The sequence below is a fragment of the Empidonax traillii genome, unplaced genomic scaffold (assembly GCF_003031625.1).
Source record: "Empidonax traillii isolate 1590-97213 ecotype Southwest subspecies unplaced genomic scaffold, ASM303162v1 scaffold579:size954524, whole genome shotgun sequence".
Lineage (NCBI taxonomy): Eukaryota > Metazoa > Chordata > Aves > Passeriformes > Tyrannidae > Empidonax > Empidonax traillii.
The window spans coordinates 571,917-593,393 of NW_020955772.1; the positions used below are offsets into that span (position 1 = coordinate 571,917).

The window sequence follows — 21,477 nt, forward strand, 5'->3', positions numbered from 1 at the left end:
TCTCAGCTGATATTTGGCCACGTGTTCCTGTTCCAAAGGTGGGCATTCGAGGCTCTCCTGCCTGCTCTGCTGCTGCTCTCTTGGTGCCCCACGGGTTGTTCTCGCTCCTACCTCTGGCTAAAATTTCAGCTGAGGGCCCCTGGAAGCTCTGGGCACAAACTGGGGGGGTCACTGAGCGGGAGAGGAGGAGTTTGGGCAGAAGGAACGAGGCAGGGAAAAATAATTTCAGGATGTTTAGCTGTGAGGGATCACCTGTGTGGTGCAGGTAAAAACCTGCACACTGGCAGTTACAGCAGAGCAAAGGCACACCTGAGTTGTTCATGTGCCAGGCTGTACCACCACGCACCATCAGACTTGTTTCCAATGTATTTACCAGCAGGAATGTTGATGCCTGCTGGGGGTGGGGCTTACAGGACAATAACTTCGGGGTTAAGGGACTGAATACTAATTTGCAAGAAAGTAATAATTTAAAGCATAATCTGTCTGAGGTCAGCAGCCCGAAAGAGTGATTTATTGTGATTTTACATTATTGTTAAGTCTGAATTTGGCATATTGTAACGTTTTGGAAGAAGAAATTTCAGCAGAATGCATGAAACTACAGGTTTGGAATTCTGAACATTTGTCCCTTTTTTGTTGGAGACTTTCTATTTTTCCCCAAACGTTTTCCTGGGGGTACGTTAGATAAAAATATCTCCAGCTCTATCTCTGTCCTCACAGCTGCCATAAAGGGCAGCAGGGTTTGTGTAACTCTCGTTTTCACCCAGGTTGCTAAGGCTGGATGAGCTGGTCTGGCCATCCAGGCTGGGATGCTGCAGCAAGCAGGGTCAGTCTCTCCTGTGGTTTTTTTGTTTTTTGTTTTTTTTTAATGGAGATTCTGCTCCCATACATCTATTTTTCCAGGTTGCAGAAGGTATTTATGATAGAGATAAACCCCATTCTTGATTAGCTCATGGTGGGACTGGAGTTAGAGAAGTGAATTCTGTGCTGTCACATCTGTTTGCTGTGGCTGGGACCTCTGAAAGGACCTGAGTGAATTAAGCTCCTGTGCACAGGGAACACATTTTTATTCTGTATCTGCACGGGGGCAAAGAGTGGAGCTCTGGTCCCTTTGCAGTCCAAACAGTGAGTTATAACCTCCAGCTTTCCCAGTGCTTAGTGAAGGTGGATTTTTGTGTGTGGGAACTGCCTCTCCCCTCCAAACAGCCCTTTTTGCCCCAGAGCACGGTGCAAGCGAGGACATCTCTGTACTCACAGCTCCTCCAGCCGCTGGCACTGGTGGAAACTGGGCAGCTCTTCAATTTGGTTGTGTGACAGCTCTCTGCAGGGGAAGGACAGTACAGGAATGTTAGGAACCAGAAGCCAGTGCCCCTGAGCCCTCCCTTGGAAAGCAGGTACTGTTGGAGTGTGGGATAACTTAACTCTGCACAGCTGCAGAGCTCTGTAACCCCAGGGGAGGGGGATCTCCACTTTTGGGCAACCCCAGGTGAGGGGGATCTCCACTTTTGGGCAACCCCAGGTGAGGGGGATCTCCACTCTGCACGCACCTGGTGCTGGCTCTGAGTGTCTCTGTGCAAGGCAAGGGTTGCCCCGTGGTTTCCCCACTCGTGCAGCCCCAGCCCAGCTCCCTCCAGCCCAGGCTGTGGACAGATGGAACCACCTGAACAGCTTGTCCTCCCCAGCCCCAAGTCAGTGAAACCCAACTGTGCCACTCTCTGCCATGCACAGCTTTCTGTGGGAGAAGGGGAGAGATATCTGTGCCAGAGCTGCCGTGGATGGAAGCTCACAGAAGCTGCAGATGTGCCTGCAGAGTCAGGGAGGTTTTGGCCAGCCAGCTGCTCAGCTCCCTCCTGGCACCCAAACCACCTGCCTGCTCCCCATTCAGCCTTTCCTGGCTCTCTCCCAAGGGTACAGAAAGGGTTGTGGCATCGGCAGGGATTTGGTTCAGGACATTACAAACTGTGAAAACCTCTGGTCCCTTGGTCCCTGTTCCTTTAAGTGCTGTCTGTTGGAAGTAGTTCCCAGCAAACTCCTCTCCCACTGGTTCAAGGACAAGTGTCACATCACAATCCAGAGTAGAGTGACTTGATAGTCAGAGGAAAACCCATCCTGACACAACTCAATGAGAATTTATTCTGAAACAGGCTGGGCAAGCAATAATGTTTAAACCCAGCTCTTTCCCCCACCAGCAGAGACTGGATTTGTGGTTGTTCAAGGGAAATTTGCCCCAGGGTGAAGTTTTGTATGTGGCTTCTCTGCCGACTTTCCAAACTTGGTTTCCATCTTTCTGCCAATAAGTTGCTGCTAAAATATTTCAATTATTTTATTTTTTTCCTTTTTTGCCAACCCCCTCACCACCAGCTTTCCGTGGTGGAGAGGAGGAGGGAGGGAAAAGCAAGCAAAAGGTTTGTGCTTGGCTCTGGAGGCTTCACCCAGTGGGAAGCAAGAACCTTAACATCAGTCACTTCTCCCTGGTCCCTGTGTCAGGACATCAGGCTTGACAGGGCAGTGGCTTAGCTTACAGTGCTGGGGGGAGAACCAGCCCCAGGAGTTATTTCTGGTTCCTCCAGAGTGAGGGTAACCAGATGAAGCCCAGTTATCTACGAGCAGAGCAGCCTCAGTCACTGGGGCTCTGTTGGGGACAGACCAGGATGGAGGTGGTGGTGGCATCAAGGGATTTCAGCTCTGCTCAGGGGAGTTTCACCTGTTTCTGCTTGAAAGACAAACCAAGGAGTGTTTGGACAACGCTCTGAGGCACAGGGTGGGATTGTTGGAGCGTCCTGTGCAGGACCAGGAGTTGGACTCCATAATCCTCGTGGGTTCTTTCTGGCTCAGGATATTCCATGAAATCTGCGCCCTGAGCAGAAGCTCTGGATGAAAGCAGCAGGATGGTGTTGGGCTGACGACAGAGGCAGCCCTGCCTGTGCCTGCTGGGTTCAGTGCCCACCCTCTGCCCCTGCTCCTAGAGCCCCCACTCAGGATCTCTGCAGAGAACCCACACCGTGCTGGGAGGGCAGAAGTGCAGCATAAACTGTGTCATTGTGACCACCTGATGGACTATCGAGGGGCTGGTAGAGCACCAGTGGGTCTGTGGAGACAGGAGACCAACCCATTCCAAAGGCAAGAGAGATGTAAATGTGCACAAACATCGACCCACACACTCTCTGTCCAAACTCTGAGAGCGACGCAACGAACGTCAGGAAAGTTCCCCAGGGAAGAGGAACGAGGAACAAGGTGGGGTGTCCCAATAAAACTCTCCCACGCGCAGCAGGCAGCCACGAAGAACCCTCTGCTCTGAGGGTTTACAGTCTGATAACTTGCAAACATAAACAGAGGTTTGGGACTAAACAGCCAGGGCTGTGCTTTTGTGGCAAGTTGTCCACTGAATTACTCCAGGTGTCTAAAGATGAGACATCTTCCCTACAAGGACAGCCAGAGCCAAAAGGCTGTAATCTCCTAAGTTACAAATTGTGTTCTTTTATTTTTATGTTTTACTCTTGTTTCCAATTTCTGTGATCAAGAATTTACTCCTGTTACTTTCCTGGAACAAACCTTGGTTGTTTTTTTTTTTCAGCTTGCTTGTATAAAGACTCATGAGAGGCAAGCCTCCTGTTGCCCTAAGGCTGCAAACTTGTATAAATCTGGCTCATGAGTCATTTCCTGAGGATGTCTTTGACTGCAGACAAAGCTGGAGATCTCAGGAACCACGGGTGTGATTCCTGGGATGCTGCAGGAGCCTTTCTGAGATGTTGATTTCATCATGTACCGAGTTAAAGAAGAAAGCACGCTCCCCTCTCAGCATCATTCTGTGCCCAGCTGAGCAGGCAGAGCCAAGGGCATGTGGAGTCTCTGAGCAAAACCCTGGTGGGGCTTTGCTGCACCACGGGAGGAGGTATGACCTTCTGGCCTCACAGGTCTCCATCAGGTCAGACCTGATCCCTTACAGGACGTGAACAGGATCTGTCCTGCAGATGATGGCACCTGCTGGAGCTCCAGCTGCAAAATAAGCCAATGCTGGGGCAGAGGGCTGTGTGAATGTGATGTCCCCCCTGGATTTTGGGCTAAGATCTTTGACATAGCTGGGAGCTCTGAAATGCTGTAGCTATTCTTACCCACCCCCTTTGCACCCTCTCTACCCTCCTTGCATGGGGCATTCAGTCCCCACTGGTTCAGAGCAAGGAGGATGTGCCTGATTGCAGCCCTGGGACCAGAGCATCGTTCTGAGATGAAGCAGCAAGTTCAAGAACAAGAAAGAGCTCAGGGTGGTACCTAAGAAGGGGGTCATTTCTGCACAGAAAAGATAATGGGAACAAGAACCCCAGGGTGGCCTTCCATAGATGGTCCTCTCCCTGATCTAGGCCGGTTCCTGATGGCATTTTTCTAAGGACCAGGCAGGACAGAGACACAGGTTACTCACAGGATTCGCAGGCTGGGCAGCTGCTGGCACATCCCTCTGGGAAGGAAATGGATGCCTGCCCGGGTCAAGGTCCTAGAGGGGTAGAGGAGAGAGAAGAAATGGTGTTGCTGAGAGCCAGAGTGGAGAGCACCCAGATTCTGTGACCCACAAGCCCAGCTACCAGTCTCAAATGGTGGCAGGAGAGACAATATCAATGGGGCAATGAGAGGCCTGGAGAGGATAAAAAACTGGCTGGCAGTTTTGGAAACAGGCCCTGCTGCTGGACCTGGCAAAGGTGAATGTGCCTCTAAGAAGTTCTGGGACGCTGCTGAATACTGGATTAATAGCTGCCCTTGGATGTGTTCAGGGCAGATGGCAGTGCCCTCTGTGGCACTCTCTGCCATCCCAGTTCCCTGTTGTCCAGAGTGGTGACTTTCCTGGAGCCAGGACTGCCTCAGAAACCTGTGTATAGGGGACAGATGGGGTGTCCCTGGCACAAGGCATGGCTGGGGTGCTCCCAGTTTGGGCACTGCCTGGGGACCAGTGCTCTAGGGAGGGGCCTCCAAGTGTCCTCCACATCCCTGCTCTCCAGAGCTTGGAAGGGGTAAGGAGGGGACCAGAATGGTTGCAGGAGCCCCACCGTGGGTGGCAGATATTTCCTGCCCTGCCCTGCAGTGCTGGCCCCAGCGTGGGCAGAGACACTGGGGCTCAGCAGACCATGCTGAAACACTGCCCTCAGAGGCTCATTCCTTCACAGGTGCAGGAGGGAAGGAAGAGAATAAAAAACTACAACAACAACAACAACAAAACAACAACAAAAAGATTGGAGCACACTCAAGAGTACTGAGAGAGCAACTCACGGAGAGGAAAGCTGCGTTCAGGAGCCACAGGGGTGAAACGAAGCAGAAGGGTGAGTGACCAGGGAGAGGCAGAGCTGAATACTGCACAGCACTGGGAAAGTTGTCCTCACTGAAACAGCCTGGACCGCCTTGAAGGAGGAAGAGCACAGCTAGCAGGGTAAAAGGGAGAGAGGTGCCACTCACAAAACTTCTAGGCTGGTGGTGCCTTTAAGGTCCGGGAATTCTCTGATGTCCGTTGCGCCGTTGAGTGACCTGCGGAGAAACGCGGGGGGGAAGTGAGGTGGGCAGAGGACCTGGAGGCACGTGCAGCTGCCCAGGGTGCCAGACCCATCAGCAAATCTGCTTCCTCACACCCAGAAGTGGCAATTCGAGGCCCAGATCTGGAGTGTCCCCGCGGGCTGGGTGGTGGAGCAGACGCCTCACGGGGTGCAGATGGGATGGAGCTGGGCACTGCTGTGCAGGGAGACTTGGCAAGCCCAGAGCCTCTCCCAGCCACTGACATTCTTGGCACGATCTCTAGCCAAATTAAATAAAAAAAACCCCAAACCCTCAAACAATTAGCATGGGGAATGTAAGCAGGGCATCCCACCCAAGCCTCCCCGGGTCTGTGCATTTGGATCTAAAGAATGCAGGGCTATTTGAATGATTTATTTTATTTGCCTGAGTGTTCCTGCAGCAAGAGGCTGGGAGAGGCTTATAAACAGAGATTCTGAGGTTGCCTCTGCCTCAGTACTTAGTGCTGTGCCATAACAGGTTGGCTGAAAAGCCAACGAGGAGCAACTGTTTTGGTCTGGGTGGGCATGGTGGTGGTCCTGGACCAGACTTAAGGTCAAACACATGAGGGAAACTCTGTCACTGCTGGCTGCCCACTGTTCCTCCACTTCTCTATCTTGTGCAGGAAGGCAGATGCCTTCTGTTTGGGCAACTGCACAACAGTAGCAGAAGTTGTGGTCCTTGTGTGTGAGGTCTTTGCTGGTCCCGAGGCAGCTGTGGAGACCCTGGAAGGCTCCAGTGCCCATCAGCTGGGTGGGCAGGAGGAATGGATTTCTGCTTCCAAAATACCCTTTTCAAATTTATTCTTCCTCAGCAGAAAGCATCTGCAGTGTCTGTTCCTTGGATCACCAACTTTGGGGCTGGCCAACAGAGTGACACAGGGGCTCTTGAGAAGAGGAAGGGAGGAGGCCCCAAAGATGCCCAATCCAACAAGGCTGGAGCTTGGATGTGTCACATCTTTGAGGATGTGCTTGGTGAACTTACAGAGTGTGGAGCTTTGGCAAGTACTGGAAAGCAGACTGTCCAACAAACTGGATGGGATTGTCATAAAAGTGGCTGCAATGGGAAAGAGGAACCGGTCAGAGTCTGCTGCACATGAAGAGATGCTGCTGCTACAGGTCAGGAGCCTCGAGGCTGCCAGATGTCCTCCAGGGCTTGGAGGGTTTCCGTGCAGAGCACCCATATTTTGTTCCCTTGTTGCTGCAGCGAAGTTCAGCTGCAGGGAAAGGAGAACTCACACAAAAACCTGGGGTGTAGCTGAGAAGGAGCTATCTCAGCTTGTGCTGCCCCATGGATAACAGGCGTCAGATTGTGGTCATGCTGACCACTGTCAGAAATCCCAACCAAAGACATCAGGAAATGCCCCCTTCTGGGTAATATAAAGATGTAGGAAACATTATTTAATTTTCTTACATTGTTTGGAGGAGGGGATTCCCAACAAATGCGTTCTCTGGAATAGCTTTGATGTTGTTGTTATGAAAACCGCTGGTGGGAGAAAAAATATCTTGTTATTAATTAATTAAATTAACCTTCTTTCCTCAACGCTTTTAAAGCCTTCAAAAAAAACACATAAAATAGAAGGTGTAGGCTCTGTCCCAGCTGCAGCATCATCCCAGCAGGTGAACAAGGTCTGTGGTTTGGCAGGACAGAGCCCTCGCTCTGCTGCATTTACTCTGCCTACAGCTGGGTGCTCCATAGGTGACCCCACAGAACCCACCAAGCACAGCAAGACTTAAGGTTTAACCCTTTACAGGTCAGGAAACAGGAGAAAACCAAGTACAAAATATTCTACACCCCCCCCCCCAGGAATGGTAATTTTTATAGGTGGTCTCCACTGCAGCTCCACAGCTGCCAACCAGAGTGCAGCAGGAATTATCAACCCTTGTGACTTCGTAGCTCTAGCTGGGATGTTTTTAGTTAAGCTTGAGAAAATTGCTATCAGCAAACTCTTCCAGTGGGAGAGAGCTCCGGGGCCACAGTCTGACCTCCTGCACACCAAAGGCAGCCACAGGGGTCTGTGTCCAGGGCTCAGACCAGGCTCTGGGTGATGCCCAGTTTGTTTAATCCCATGGGAGTCTGAGTAGGTGATTAGTTGATGACTTTGAAATTTGCCTTTTCTTTAGTGATGGCCATTTCAAAAGCCCTCTCAAAGTGGATTAGGGATCTTATCTCATTTTGAAGGTGATATCTGGGCTGAACAGGGAAATATTGTGAGAATTCTTCCAGTAAAGAAAAAACAAGTGTCAGGTTTTTACTCCAAGAGTCCCAGGAAAACACAACAGCAGCTGCTTTTGTCCCACCCCAGCCTGGCACCAGTGTGACACAGCAGCTGTGGATCCACATCAACTTACCCCACCTTGGGGCTTCTACCTTCCTGTTTTGGGATATTTTCTCATTTTCAGTGTCTCCCAGGCTGACCAGTTAGAGGATGGAGAGCTATCCACTAAAAAGGTCATAAACTTTTGTGATTCCCTACTATATAAATTTATCCTCAGGGAGTTAAAACAGTGTCTGCACATCAGAGGAGGTGGTACAGGGCCTGCAGAAGCTTTGGCCTCACATTAACATGGATAACTCCAGTTTGTGGTCCCAAACTGGGGAATGGACATCAGAAGTAGCCAGAGAACAGATGGAATTTGAGTCCTCAGCTTGGACTGAGTGCTGCCCTCAAGTCAGAGCACAGGTGATGCTTTATTGGTCACCCTCCATCGGGGAGTGGCTTTGAAAAGGAATAAATAGGAAATCTCACAGCTCCTGCAGTCGGCCCAGCGTCCTGATCGCCCCGGGGAATTCCAGCAGCTCATTGTAGTTTAGATCCCTGAAAGACAGAGAAGGGAAGAACATTCATTGACACTGCTGCAGGAATTCAACCCTGTGTACCTGTGCTGGGAAACCTTGGGTGTTAAGCATGGCAGACAGGTTTTTCCGACCATTCTGATCCAGCCGCTGCCTGGAAACACAATCTCACGTTCCTGCAGCAGGAATATTGTCTGCCTGTCAGGTGAAAGTCAGCCCAAGCCGTGGCTGCTGCAGTTGGGACTCTTTTCCCCCACTGCAGAGTGGGGCAGTGCTGCTGCTTCACATCTCCCTGTCCCTTTCTGCCAGGAGCTCACCCCTGGAGATTTTGGAGTAATTTTTCCTGCCTTTCCAGGTCAAAGTGGGATTCTTTGAAGGACAAGAGTCGTCAGCTCACGGAAGTCTGCAAACCCTGCCACTGCTCCCTACCAGCACGACACTCACCCAGTTTTAAGAGGTAGATACTTTGGAACACGAGAGTAATTACTGGCTCCTGGAGATTACTGTATAATAACACTTAATGAACCTCAAAGTAATTACCATGTAACCTGGATTGTGGTTTATGGAACAGAAATAACTGAGCATTTACACAGCAATGAGCTGCTGCCCAATTACCCTGTAATTCTCATCCTCTGGGCCCGGGCATGGTCATTACGTTATGATCTCTCCCGGCCCCCTTCCCTCTTACATCTTCTCTTACTTCCAGTGCCCCTGCTTGGGAATGACTCTGGCACCACCTTGACTTTGCCCTGAAGGGGTTTACACAGGAAATGAACCCAGAGAGTCTCTCCAACTGGGTCCTTCCAGGACTCCTGGCTTATATGACTTTTGTCTTAGGGAGTATTTGTTGGGGAATTACAAGATAGGGCACAGAACCAGAAGACAATTATGGAATGAGGCTGTCTTGGGCGGATTTTGTCTTGTTGCTGGAACCCCTGTGAAGCTTGGGGGATGTGTTGGATCCTGATCTGGCAAGGATTGTCCCCTGACACTGAGGGCAGTTTTCTCTCCTCCAGTTACAGAAGGATCTCGCTGCTGATACTACGAGCATGGATTTGAGCAAATGAATCCTGCTCCTGTAGGACCTGCAAAGGGTTTTCACATTGTCTAGTAATTGGCAGTGCTGGCAATCAGTGGGGAAGGAGCACTGGTCTCGTGATGATGAGACCACGAGCTCTGCCTGCCCACTGTGTCCACTCTGTGACGTGGTGGTCCCAGCACACCTGAGGCTGCTGTGCCTGTCCCCAGGACCCAGAATTGGAACAGGACTGATGTGTTCCCTCCTCTCACCAGCTCACATCCATTGCTTGGGGCTCATTATCAGCTGCTTGGATGCTCTTGGCCAGCATCTGTGGATGGAATCCTGATTCCATCGCGGCCTGGCTGAAAGCTCACACTGCACAGCCTCAGTTACCTGAGGGCAGGACTGTTAACAATGCACATCCTCTCTCTGCAGCTCAGGAAGGCACAGGAGTGGATTTCCAAAGAGAGCAAGCAGTGAGAAGTACAAGCAGAGCACCACTGGGTATTTTCAAAGCATCAGTCAAATCCAATTAACCTCCAGATCTCTGCACTGGATGAAATCAGAGGCATCAGCAGCCAAAGCTGACCGACAGCCCCAAATCTCTGCACATGAGATGTGTAATACCTTCAACAGTCTCACCCTGCAGTGACTCCCTGAAGTTACAGGGAGGTTCCACAGAGAGCAAGAATCTGCAGAGGTCATTCAAGGCTGGCTGTTCTGCCTGCAGCACTTCCCTCCCTTGCACCGCAAAAGGGCTGGGATGAGCCTGTCTGATGCCAAGGGACAGTCCCTGGAAGAGAGGAGCTGTGAACCCCATCCCCAGGTGACACTCTGCCCACTGCTGCTGTGTCACCACTGCTGTGGGACTCTGTGTGTGATGGCACGAGGCTGAGTTTCTCCCCAGCGACACCCGACGTGTCTGTGAGCTGCTGACAGATGGGAAACATTGCCCAAGAGAGAGGAGGCTCAGCTCACCTGTGATTCACTAACAGAACAAGGGATCTTAGATCTGCAACCAGGATTATTTACAAGGAGTAATTCACTGTGCTGCAATATTTGCTCCTGCCTTTCTCTAAAAATGCGTTTCCTTTCCAGCCTGCACCTCTTCCAGGCAGGCAGGTCTTTCATCAGCAGATGAAGGTTCTGTTTGTACCTCTGTGTGTGTGCAAGTACGTACAGGACCAGTCCTTCCTGAGTGAACACACACCTTTCCCAGCCCTGGCAGCATCCTGGGGCCTCCCTCCCCTCTGCACTTCGACAGATACAAAGAGCATTCATTGTGTTCAGCAGCTCCCGCTGGGTAAAACCCATCTGGGAATGCTGGCAGACACCGGGCTTGTTGGAAAGTGGAAATGCAACCAGGTGTAGTCGTGGCGCTCCAGCCCGGCTGCCAGCACAGACAATGTGGCCCTGCTCGCTTCCTGGGTTTTGGGGAGGTGAGCCTGCCCTCCCTCCTGGAAAACAAACCCGGTTGTTCTGGGGATCAGCCCCCCAAGAGATGTTTGCAGCCGTCACCCCCTGGATCGTGTGGGGCTCGCACTGCCCGGATTTGTCTCCAGCGCTGCCCCCTGCCCGGCTCTGCCCTTATCGTGGGGTCCAGATGGTTGGAGGAGGCTTCAAGAAGCCACTGCCTGACGAGATGGTCCTCAGGTGTCACCCCTTCCCAAAGCCCAGACCAGGACACAAAGGTGGCTTCAATCTCCCTCCTCCTTCTCTCCCAGAACCTGAGTCAGGCTCTGGTCCAAGAATGACCCAAAACCAGCATCCAACCCCCACTGTGGTGTCCCTGGGGAACAGGGGGAAGTTCCTGCTCATTTAGTGAAATTCAGTCCTTGGGTCTTTCCCCAGGTACCAGCAGGGCTCCATCCATCCTGGACGTGTCTCCTCTGCCTGCTCTGCCCATGGTGAACCTGGCCCAGCCTGTGATGGATCTCCTGAGCTTCTTTCCCATGTAGGGTCAAGGCAGATGGGAAGGAGTCAGGACTTATTGGGTTGGGGATGATTTTGCTTTTTTTTTTTTTTTTTCTAGAGCAACAAAATTTCCTCCACTGAGCACGTCATTGTTCACGAACTCTTTCCAGGAGCTGCTGGATGTAGGAGATGGATGTGCTGTGAACACCTCCAAGGGTCCTCTTTCTCTCCCTGCCTTATCTGAGGTGCTGGGGCGATGCTTTGCTGCTCTCAGCTCCACACTGGGTGGGATGTCAAGAGGAACCTTTTCTGTTCTTCTGGTTGGAATGAAAACCTCTGAAAGGTCACCCAGTCTGCCCAAGACACAATGAACTGGCTGGCTTTCCATTATTGTTATTGCTAGGGGGAGCCTATAGCTTCATATTTGGAAGATCTTAACCAACCCTCTTGTTTATTTAGAAATAAAAGCAAATTGACATCAAAGGCACAGTTATTTTGGGGTTTAATTGCCAGGGTGATTTGAAGCTGACAACATGCAGCCTGGAACTATTAATATCTTCAGTTAGGCCAAAAGGAGAGAAGGAGGGGAAAGAGTCTCAGGTCAATTTTCTGCCTGTTAGGGACTATTAGTGGTTCCACACAGGAAGCCAAAAAAAAAAAAAAAAAAAGAAAATTATATAGTACTATAAATTCTTCCATAAGCCACAAAACACCACAAATTTGCAGCTAATAAACCTGAAGATGCAGTGAGATTAGGAACTGGAGATGGGACATTTACTGACTGCTTCAGTCCCAGTGGAGTTGGAGATGTTACCACAGTGCCTGGTGGGGGGGACTTTATGCAGCCTCTCCTGAGGACCTGCATTTCCACCTGTCCTGTGCTGGCATCTCATCCAGCTGCCAGTAAATGTAATTATCACTGCTGCTATCCAGTCCTGCTGGCTACTGTGGCCAAATCAAGCACTGGGAATGATTTAATTGGTAGTCTGGAAGCCCAAAGGGGGCTGTTGTGACCATGCAGTTTGACCTCCTGCCCAGCACTGGCCAGACAGTTTTACACAGACACCTCGCACCCAGCTCATGGCTTGTGGCTGAGCCTGAGCTGGGAAGAGCTGCCAGATTAGTCCAGAACACGAAAAGTGCACAACCAGGTGCCACATTTTATAGAATCACAGGATCATTAAGGTTGGAAAAGTCACTTTCCATTTACACGATGATCAGAGCAGACAACCAACTCCATAGTTCTGTTCTGGCACCAGGAACAGGGACCCATGAAACCAAGGTCACTCTCCCAAAAACCACCTGTCCCCTTCTTTTCTCCATCTCCTCAATCTAGATACCAAAGTCTGTCCTGAAGTCCCTTCCATCCTCTGACAGGGCAGGTTGGGATCTGATGAGCTGCCCACGCTGACACTGCAGGGCTGGAACATCAGGATGCTGAAGAAGCACCAGAGCAGCTCAGAGCAGCAAACAGGACATCCTTGGGGAGCCAAACCTACCAGCTGCTTTGGGGATTGCACAGACTGGGGTCGGCATCGAGAGATTGCACAAAAGGTGTCGAATTAAACACGCTGATGGAGAGAAATCCACTTGAGGAGTAAGGTAGCGCTTTGGCAGACAATTTTCCAGGTGAACAGCAAAGCCTGCCTGGCCCTAAAAGGGTTAAACAACCCTTGCATGAGCTGTGCTGGAGATATTTCCCATTTCCTTCTTCCTGCCTTCATTGCCTGAGGTGCGCTTCATATTAATTTTCTTTCTTTTTTTTTTTTTTTTTGGTCTTCTCTCCCAAAGAAAACCCAACTCTCTGGAGGAGCTGGTAGGTTCCAGCCCTGCTCTGCATTTACAGACTCGACTAATTACCCAGATAATGGGGTGAGTGCTGTGGTAAGGGCATTTCCTGTGAGGCAAGGTTAGGCAGATAAAACGCCTGGAGCCAGAGGGTTTTGAATTCAGCCCTTCTGGGAGACGTTTTTAATTTATTAGCGCTATTTTTTAAAAATAAATTAAAAGGGTTTTAAATGAATGGAGATTTGCTCCTTCCAAGTGATTTATCTCCATCTGATGGGCGGAGGAGCTGGCAGGGATGTGGATGGGGAGGGAGAAGCAAGGGAGGGAGGAAACAGCGGGGTCATCTCAGGTAGAGGGGATGGGGGAGGGCTCCCTGAACCGGCTCCCCATCACATCCTTGTCACAGATGGGCTGGAGATGCCCGAATAATGAGAGGAGCAGGACTTTTGGGGCACATCATTGCTGTTTTGGCTGTAACCCAGAGGCCTTCCTCCCTCTGGGTATGTGGCAACCAGCCCTCAGGGCCACACCAACTCTTCCTGCTTGGACAGAACGGTCCTGATGGGAGAAAGAAATGCCTTCTCCTTTTCCTCACAGCAGAGATCCCAGCACAGGGGCATTTTCAATGAGTCATTTCCACCACTCTTTTGGCAAAGGGGTAGGAAGATCCACGAGGAACCTCTTCCCCCTCTGTTCAGCTGCACTTTCTGCCTGCTGTCTGAGGTCTGCTCTCCTCTGCCACGGGGGCTGAGGGCTCCCTAACAGCAGGTAAGGTGGAAATGCTGAATGATGGTTCATGTATGCTGTGTTTGGAGCCAGAACCTGGGGGCCAGCTCTGAAATTCAGTTTCCATGATTAGATGCCCTCCCCAAGGCTTCTGTGAGGCACTAACCTCCCCCTCCATAGACCTAGGTATCTATTTGGCTGAATAGTATCGGGTCACCTACCACTTCCATCCATTCACCCTGCATAGAGCAGTGATTTGGAGCTTAGTTTTGTGGAGGGACTTCCTGCATTCCCCACACCTCCAGCCCTGATCCATGACACATTCATATTTCAGGGACTCAGAAGGATAAATTCAGTGCTATCACAATCTACCTAATGAGGCCAAAGTCAAGCTCTACAAGGCACGAGGCAACTATTCACCAGGCTTTAGACTGCATTCAGACTGGCTGCAAAGCTCAGGGGCTTTAGGACACTGCTCAGCTTTCCAGGTGAAGGTGGTAAGGAGGAAACCTGGGCACGGGACCAGCCTCAGTGTGGAAATTCATGTCACAGGGATCTCCCTGTTAGAAATACTTTCCTTATACAGCAGTGGAGAACTTGGCTCCTGTGTTGGCAGACCTCTGGATGGCAATTTTCCCTTTACTGCTCCAATGTATTCCCTAGCTCTGTGCCCCCAGACTCCAAGCACGAGGTCTGAGCGTTTCCTGTCGTTGCAGAGACGCTCCTGGCTGCAGCTGACTGCTCTTTACATCAGCTTTCCCATAATAATTCCTGCTCACCAGGCTTGTGACACACGAGAAGTTTAATCACAGAATGGTTTGGGTTCGAAGGGACCTCATCATCTTATTTCAAGCACTCACCATGGGGAGGGACACCTTGTGTTGGAAGGTGCCAAATCCTCCTGCCCTTCTCCCTGCATTGTTAAAGTCTGAGAAATCAGGTCTAAAATAAGCAGGGAACGTGGAAGTTCTTGCCATCCAAATGGCAATACACCATGGGCACCCCCTGACCTCACACACTGTGTAAAGGATTGAGTCCATTGCCCAAAGGGGCTGCAGGAAGGATGTGTCACATCGAGACATTTACCCTCTTATTTACTCCACGGTTTTGGGAAAGGGCTAAGGAATGCCAAGCTTCACCCACTCCCTACTGTCTAATACCTGATCTCACAGCTCAGCTGTACAGCTTGGGGCCTCTTCCCACAGCCCTGCAGGGTTGCTCTGTGTCACCTCTCAGGCTGATGGGAACTGGTGAGGGAATCTCACTGGGTTTCAAGGCTGTTTCGAAACCCTTTTGGGAATCTGGCCAGGGCGGTTCTGACTTACTTCCAGCCTACCTGCCAGCTTTCCTTCCTGGGCAGAAGGGGCTGGGTGGGGGCTGTGAATAGCCAAATCTTGCCCTGACAGAGAAAATTTTCTTGGAGCTTCTTTCTTCAGTGACACGCTGGTGTCTGACTGGTTGAGACCTGGTGGGTGTTGCACATCTACCTTTTCCCCCCATCAGTGTGGAGAACACGGAGCTGCTCTTGCTGTGCACTTGGCAGAGCTGGTTTGTGCACAGAAGGTGCACAGAAGGGAAACATGAAGTTGCTCACCTGGCTTCACCCCTTTCTAGACTTGTTGCCCTCCTGAAACAACAGGGCCAAGCCCTCTCGAAGAACAGAGATGTTCCACTGGGATCTGTTTTTGCAGAAGTGCTGGGACCTGGGGTAGAGCCCAGTGTGGTTGTACAGCTTACACACTGCTGAGACCTGTGTGGAACAGTGGCTGCTGATTCTCCTAAAGTTTTGGCTGCTGCTTCCTTCAGAGTTTTGGCTGCCTTTGATACAAATAGAAGTTTTCCTGTCTAGCTGAATATGAGAAGAAGTATTTCCCTTAAGGGAACAGAGGTTTCTGCACCTAAAACTTCCCAGGCTCTTCAGAAAAACCTGAAACAATATTTTCCCTCTCAACTTCTACACTTCTTCAACTATTGTGCCTGGCTTGTAATCAGCGTCTGGCCACAAATACTCATTTTGGGAACCCTGGAGAAATTTCTGTCTTCACCAGCCCTTACCATCCTGCTGTCTTCTAGGAGGTAACGCCCACAGGGTATCTGAGAGCCCAGTTTGGCCTCCACAAGCCAAGAGAACGTGCAAACTGCTGTCAACAGAGTGTAATCACGATTTGAGTTAAAGGATATATGTGCAGACTGTAATTGTCTCCACATGCACAAGCGCTGAGGGGTGGTAGGTGATGCAGGTCCAGCAGCTTGGCTGGGGTGGTGCAGTCAATACTCCATAGTTTTTTGCCCCAAAGCTTGTCCAGTTTTGGTCAGCAGGCAGGTGAGTGCTAAGGATTAACTGAGGTGGGTGGGGCCCCTCGAGGAACGTGGGTTCCTCAAGGATCAGTGGCTCGGAATGCTGGCTGGCCTGGAGGTGAGAATGGGATGCTCAGGCCAGGAGAAGCAGAAGGCAGCTCGTTTCTTCTGGAGGACACTCCTTCAGAGCCATCAGATGTGGAGGAGAGGAGGCTGAGCCTGGAGCTCTCCCCTGCAGTGCTGTCCTTGCACCTTCAGGCAGCTGTGCAGGATGGGGCTGTGGGACAGTCCCCCACACAAGTGCTCCATCAGAGCCTGGACACAGGCAAAGCCCTGCTCCAAGGGGACAACCCTTGGAGGCCAGATGCTCCCAGGGCTTCCTGACCAGCATCAGCAGACAGGACTTGCAGTGCCACAGCCCTCCAGGCAGCCATGTCCCCACAGCTCTGCCCAGTCCTGTCCCTGCGGGGACTGGGAGCAAGATGCTGCTCTCCCCAAGTGCTGGGTGGCACCTTGGATGGGAAAAGTGCTAGAGGGGGACCAGAAGGGAAGAGAGGGAAAATGAGCTTTCAGCACGAGCGTCTGTGGAAACAGAATTATCTCCCAGGGCAATGGAATCCTGCAGCCTTTCCCACGGCAAATAAGGGGCCAGATTCTCCTCTGCGGCTGCATCGTGCTCGGGGTGGGCAGCAGGACTGCTTTAACCACCCTGGCTGCAGAGGAAGGTTGCCCCAGTGCAGGCTGTGATGTTACTGCACGGGCTGCCACTGCTTTAGCTCAAACAAGGTTTTCTTCCATCAGTGAGTTCTCTGCTTCCTCCTGCAGCTCGCCTGCCTTTGTGCTGCCTGGGTGCCATGGCTCTGTGACCACCAGAAACGACCGGGGAGGAAGCCAAGCTGGCACAGTGATGGGGGACCCGTGGGTCACCAGAGGAGACCATCCATCAGCCTCCTACCCCTGGCACAGTTCAACCTCTCCCCAGCTGAGCCCTTCTGGGTGGCCCCAGGATCTGCCAGTCTGAAAGGAAGAGACAATGCATGTCGTGGTCCTGCCCCGAGGAGCGTGTCTGGGGACCAAGGGCTTGCCTGCTGCTGCCACTCTCGCCTGATAGCTGCTGTTGGCACCGTGCTGGGCACAGAGGGGCCTTGTCTCCTTGAGTGGCACTTGAATGCTGGGAAGCAGCACCTCCTTTTGCCACGAACCAGACCCCCTGGTTCTCCCTGGCAGGGAGCGAGGGCCTGACTCTGACCCCAAGCCTGCACGAAGGGACATGTTTCTGCACAATTGAAGGCATCAGCCACCTCTTCCAGTCTTTCAGAGCCTCGATTTATTTTCTCGCTTGTTTGTGTTTCCTCCTGGGCCAACGCACGGCACACGAGGCCCTGGCCATTCATGCAGCTGTCACAGAGCAGGGTACGTGAGGCCAGGCTGCCAGATTTAACTCTCCTCGAGTTCAGGGTGAGCTGCCTGCATCTAATCATGGAACAGTTTTGGTTGGCAGGCGCCTTAAAGCTCACCTTGTTCACTTAAAGCTCATTTTGTTCCACACTGCACCCATGGGGGACACCTCCCACTGGACCAGGTTGCTCCAAGCCCCGTCCAACCTGGCCTTGAACATCTCCAGGGATGGGGTCTCAGCCTTCCTGGGCAACCTGTGCCAGGGCCTCACCACCCTCTGAGTAAAGAATTTCTTCCAGTCTCAATCTACCTTCCTGAAGATGTGTCCTGGAGGACAATCCATTCCTGCTTCCCCTCCTCCCTGATGGATTGCTACCCAGCCATGCCAAGCATACGGTGCAAGATGAAGTCAGCTGGCTACAGGTGACGCCAGGGGACATGAGACCACCTCAAACAGGGATACCCCAGAGATCCCTGAGGACTTTACTGACCCCTCACTCAAGCCAAGCTCCTTGTTTCGGCTGTCAGGTGTCGAGGAGGCTTTTGGACCACCTGCATGTGGTGAGGAAGGGGACACATTCCCTGAGCAGGGCGTGCAATTCAAGCTTGTGGGACTGCACCTCGGACTAGACTGGTGCCAGGGGCCTCAGAGCCCCCTCCCAGCCACTCTGCCCACATGCACAGACCCCTCTGCAGCAGCAGCAGCAGCACAGCCAGACCAGCTTGCATGGCTGCAGGGGGAAGGTCCAGCCTCTCACTCCCCAGTGGATCCTGTGCCCTGGGCACGTGCTGGTGCCTGGAGCCTGCCCTGCTGCTGCCCTCAGCACATGGTGACCAGTGACACGCAGTGGGGCTGCCCCCCCTTTCCTGCAGGCTGTTCTGTGGGGGATGAACACTCTTTAGGGTGGAGAATAAACCAGGTGACTCACAGGGTTTCCAAGCTGTGCAGCCCATCGAAGCCGTTGGCTCCCAGGCTTTGGATCCGGTTGTTGTGCAGGTGCCTGTGGACAAAACAGAGATGGTCAGTGGAGGTGCAAGCTGACCTTTTCCCATGGCCTGAGCTGTGGTCCAGGGCATCCTTCAAGCTGAGCACAGCCTTGGCTGGGATGCTGAGAGGGCTTATAGGGTTCCCTCTCTTGCCCCATCAGACACGTGCAGGGTGCACTAGTGCCTGCAGAGCAGCTCCAGAGCTCCTGTTTCTCTCAGGAATTCCACATTAATGTAGGAGTTTCCCTGAGATCTCCACCTTCACAACTGCCAGGTGACTGGGGATGAACATGCTTAAGAAAGAAGTTTCAAGAAACACCCTAGAGCTCTCACCCTGGGCCCAGCCCACTGTGTGGCTTCAACAGTTGTTCCTGGGCACTGGGTGCTATCTGAGGACACAATCAGAGTTGGAGCCTTAGCAGCAGAAAGAAGGCTTTGAGTTCAAAATCATCCTGTTAGTCATGGTTTATTATCTTTACTTGCAAAAAAAAATTGAAAATGCTGCCAGTTCCTGGACCAGCTCCAGTTTGTGATGAGAGTTGTCTTCAGCTAAATCCTCAGAGTGGCCTGGCTGAAGTGCCAGGGCAGTGCCACAGGCTGATGCACTACAGGAACAATTATTTTCCTATTTTCCTTCATCCTGGTGCTACATGCCATGAATATCTAGTGCCTAAAGGTTCTGGAGCTCCCAGCCTTAACACTGGCACTGCAAACCCGAATGCTGGGGGGGCCCTGAGAAACCACCTGGGATAATTTTGCCTTGGAAACTCTGTAGGTGATAAGTGCCTGGAGTCCTGGGTTCTCTGTTTCCATGGGCCCCTCACTCCCAGTCTTTTGGCAAACCCAAGGCCTTAATCCCTGGATCCTTCCTCTCTGTTTGCAGGGGCTCTGTGTGTGTACACCTGAGTGTTTTTGCCACCTGCCTTCACAGCTGGTGTGAGCTGTGTGGCTGACCGTGCATCTCCCTCAGAAATCCCACTTCCAAGGTCCATGGAGAGAGTTCTTGTGAGCAGTCTGAGGAAAGTCTGCTGAAAAGCAGAAGAAGACAACCCACTGCTGCCCAACCTGCCCTTCTACCAGCCTGCACTCAACGCCCTTAGTGCTGTCCATGCTTGCAGTGGTGTGGTCTGTGTGGATAAATGCCCACTCAGGAGATCAGATCCTCTGCACAGGACCCTCCCTTTCCTCTCTGTCAGGGCAGAGACATCACTCGCCCTCAGGGTCCTTTTCTCCCTTGTCAATGCCAGGGATGCACCAGCCTTTGTCCAATGCCGCTGCCTCCTCCCAAGAGCCTGGGGCAGGCTCGGCGCTGGCAGGTGGATCAATGACTTTTTCGTTATTTGTTGCTTGATCTAAATCTGTCTCAGCTTGAAAAAAAAATCTCTCATTCCACCTGGATTCGAGTGCGAGTTGTTTGGCTGAGCACAGGCAGCTCCCACTGCCAAATATTCCAGGGTAAAACAGGAGGGAGCTGGGAGTGGAGGAGCAGCCAGGCTCTAGGGCACTTTGGTAGGGGCTTGCAAAACAGAAACCAGCCCGAGACGGATGTTTGTCATTGGGATGAGAACATACAAACATTTCAGAGGAAGGGGAAGGGAGGGGAAAGATGTGTGATAAAATATGTTTGCTCCTTTGAGCGAACGGGGAAAAAAAAAAAGAAAAGGATGTTGCCTGCGAGAAAACTTGGATTGTGGCTTTTAGAGGAGAAAGGAGGCTGGAGATCAAAATGAGAATTTTACAGGAGAAACTTCTCTTTGTCACAAGAAGAGAAGTTTGAGCCTCGATGGTCTCGTCTATCGAATGTAACAGCTTCAGATCGTGCTGCCCTCTCCTCACTTGGTGGTGCCAACCATTCTGGGTCCCTTCGAGCACTGGATGCTGCACTTGGCAAAGAGAGGGTTTGGGGTCTGCAGTTGCTCTGGAATCACGTCAAGAGGTACCACAAGAACCCTGTGCCCCATATCCCTGCCTGCTGCAAGGGGAGAAGGGAATGCTGAATGCCAGGGAAATCCCTGGAGCTTTGTTGGGATGGTGTGACAGGACACCTGGTCCAAGGTTGGACATGCTGAGCAGATGACTGCTATCACTGCAGTCAGGCAAGGAGACAGCATAGCAAAGTAATCACCTGCTGTGTTTATATTTGGCTCTAAAGTGCTTTGTTTGGAGGCAGAGTAATGAAAATCATCCGAAGGAAGTTCTTTGTTGGTGAGAAAATTATGAGCAACCAAAAAAAGGGAGTTATAAAAAATTTGCTGTCCAAGCTGAACTCTAGAGTTACCCAACCACATGGCAATAATAGAAACAAGAGAGCTGGAAAGGTAAACACTTGAAAAGACGTTCCTGTCTTCCATCCTGCCTTTTCTTTTCCTCCCCTGGTAAACAAATTTTAACAAGTGGAATTGCAACATCTGCAGTGCCTGTCAATTTGAGCTCAGCCCACACGACGTTATATTCTGCCCTGAAAATTACAGCTGGTTTGATAACAACTGGACGTCCTTGGTTCCGGGCTGTAAACAACCCTCAGGGTTCAAATATTTGGGAAGTGTTTAAGCCCTTGCTATCAGAGCTAGAGCTCATCCTTCTCCTTGGCAAGGGCAGGGTCCGTGTCTCTTCCTCCGCAGCCAGCGCTGTGGAGGGATGGTGGGTTTGGGCAATCATCCACGGAAGAGGCTTTGCCCAGGGAGGAGGACAGTCACTGCTGTTTTGTGGTTGTGCTGCTATGTTCTCAGCTATGCACTGCCATCAGAACACAGGCTCCCTGCAGTAGCAGCTGTCACACTGCAGCTCTGGCAGGGTGGGACGCCGGCCCAGGCGCTCCTGCAGCAGCACGAGTGACGTGGGACAAGTGAGCTCCTCTGTTGTGCCAGGTGAACACCATGCTGTGTCCTGCTGAAACCAATATAAATGATTTGTCAGAGATGCTGAAGCTTGGCTGGTGACTCAGGTGACGGGAATTTAGAAACAAAGCAGGAAAAATCCAACCCTACGAGGTCAATTTCTGACCCACAACAAGAAGTGCGCAA

General features: G+C 51.6%; 1 protein-coding gene across 2 annotated transcripts in view; it reads right to left on the reverse strand.

Annotated features, from left to right (window-relative positions):
* The window catches only part of LGR6 (leucine rich repeat containing G protein-coupled receptor 6), a 113,370-nt gene that overhangs the window by 13,205 nt on the left and 78,688 nt on the right, over positions 1–21,477 (reverse strand). For both annotated transcript variants that reach the window (XM_027898106.1, XM_027898105.1), the window contains 7 exons: positions 18,397–18,468; positions 8,276–8,344; positions 6,940–7,011; positions 6,511–6,582; positions 5,437–5,505; positions 4,415–4,486; positions 1,253–1,318 (listed from right to left, as the gene is read on the reverse strand). In XM_027898106.1, coding sequence (XP_027753907.1) covers positions 1,253–1,318; positions 4,415–4,486; positions 5,437–5,505; positions 6,511–6,582; positions 6,940–7,011; positions 8,276–8,344; positions 18,397–18,468 — 492 coding nt within the window. The remainder of the gene's footprint in view (positions 1–1,252; positions 1,319–4,414; positions 4,487–5,436; positions 5,506–6,510; positions 6,583–6,939; positions 7,012–8,275; positions 8,345–18,396; positions 18,469–21,477) is intronic.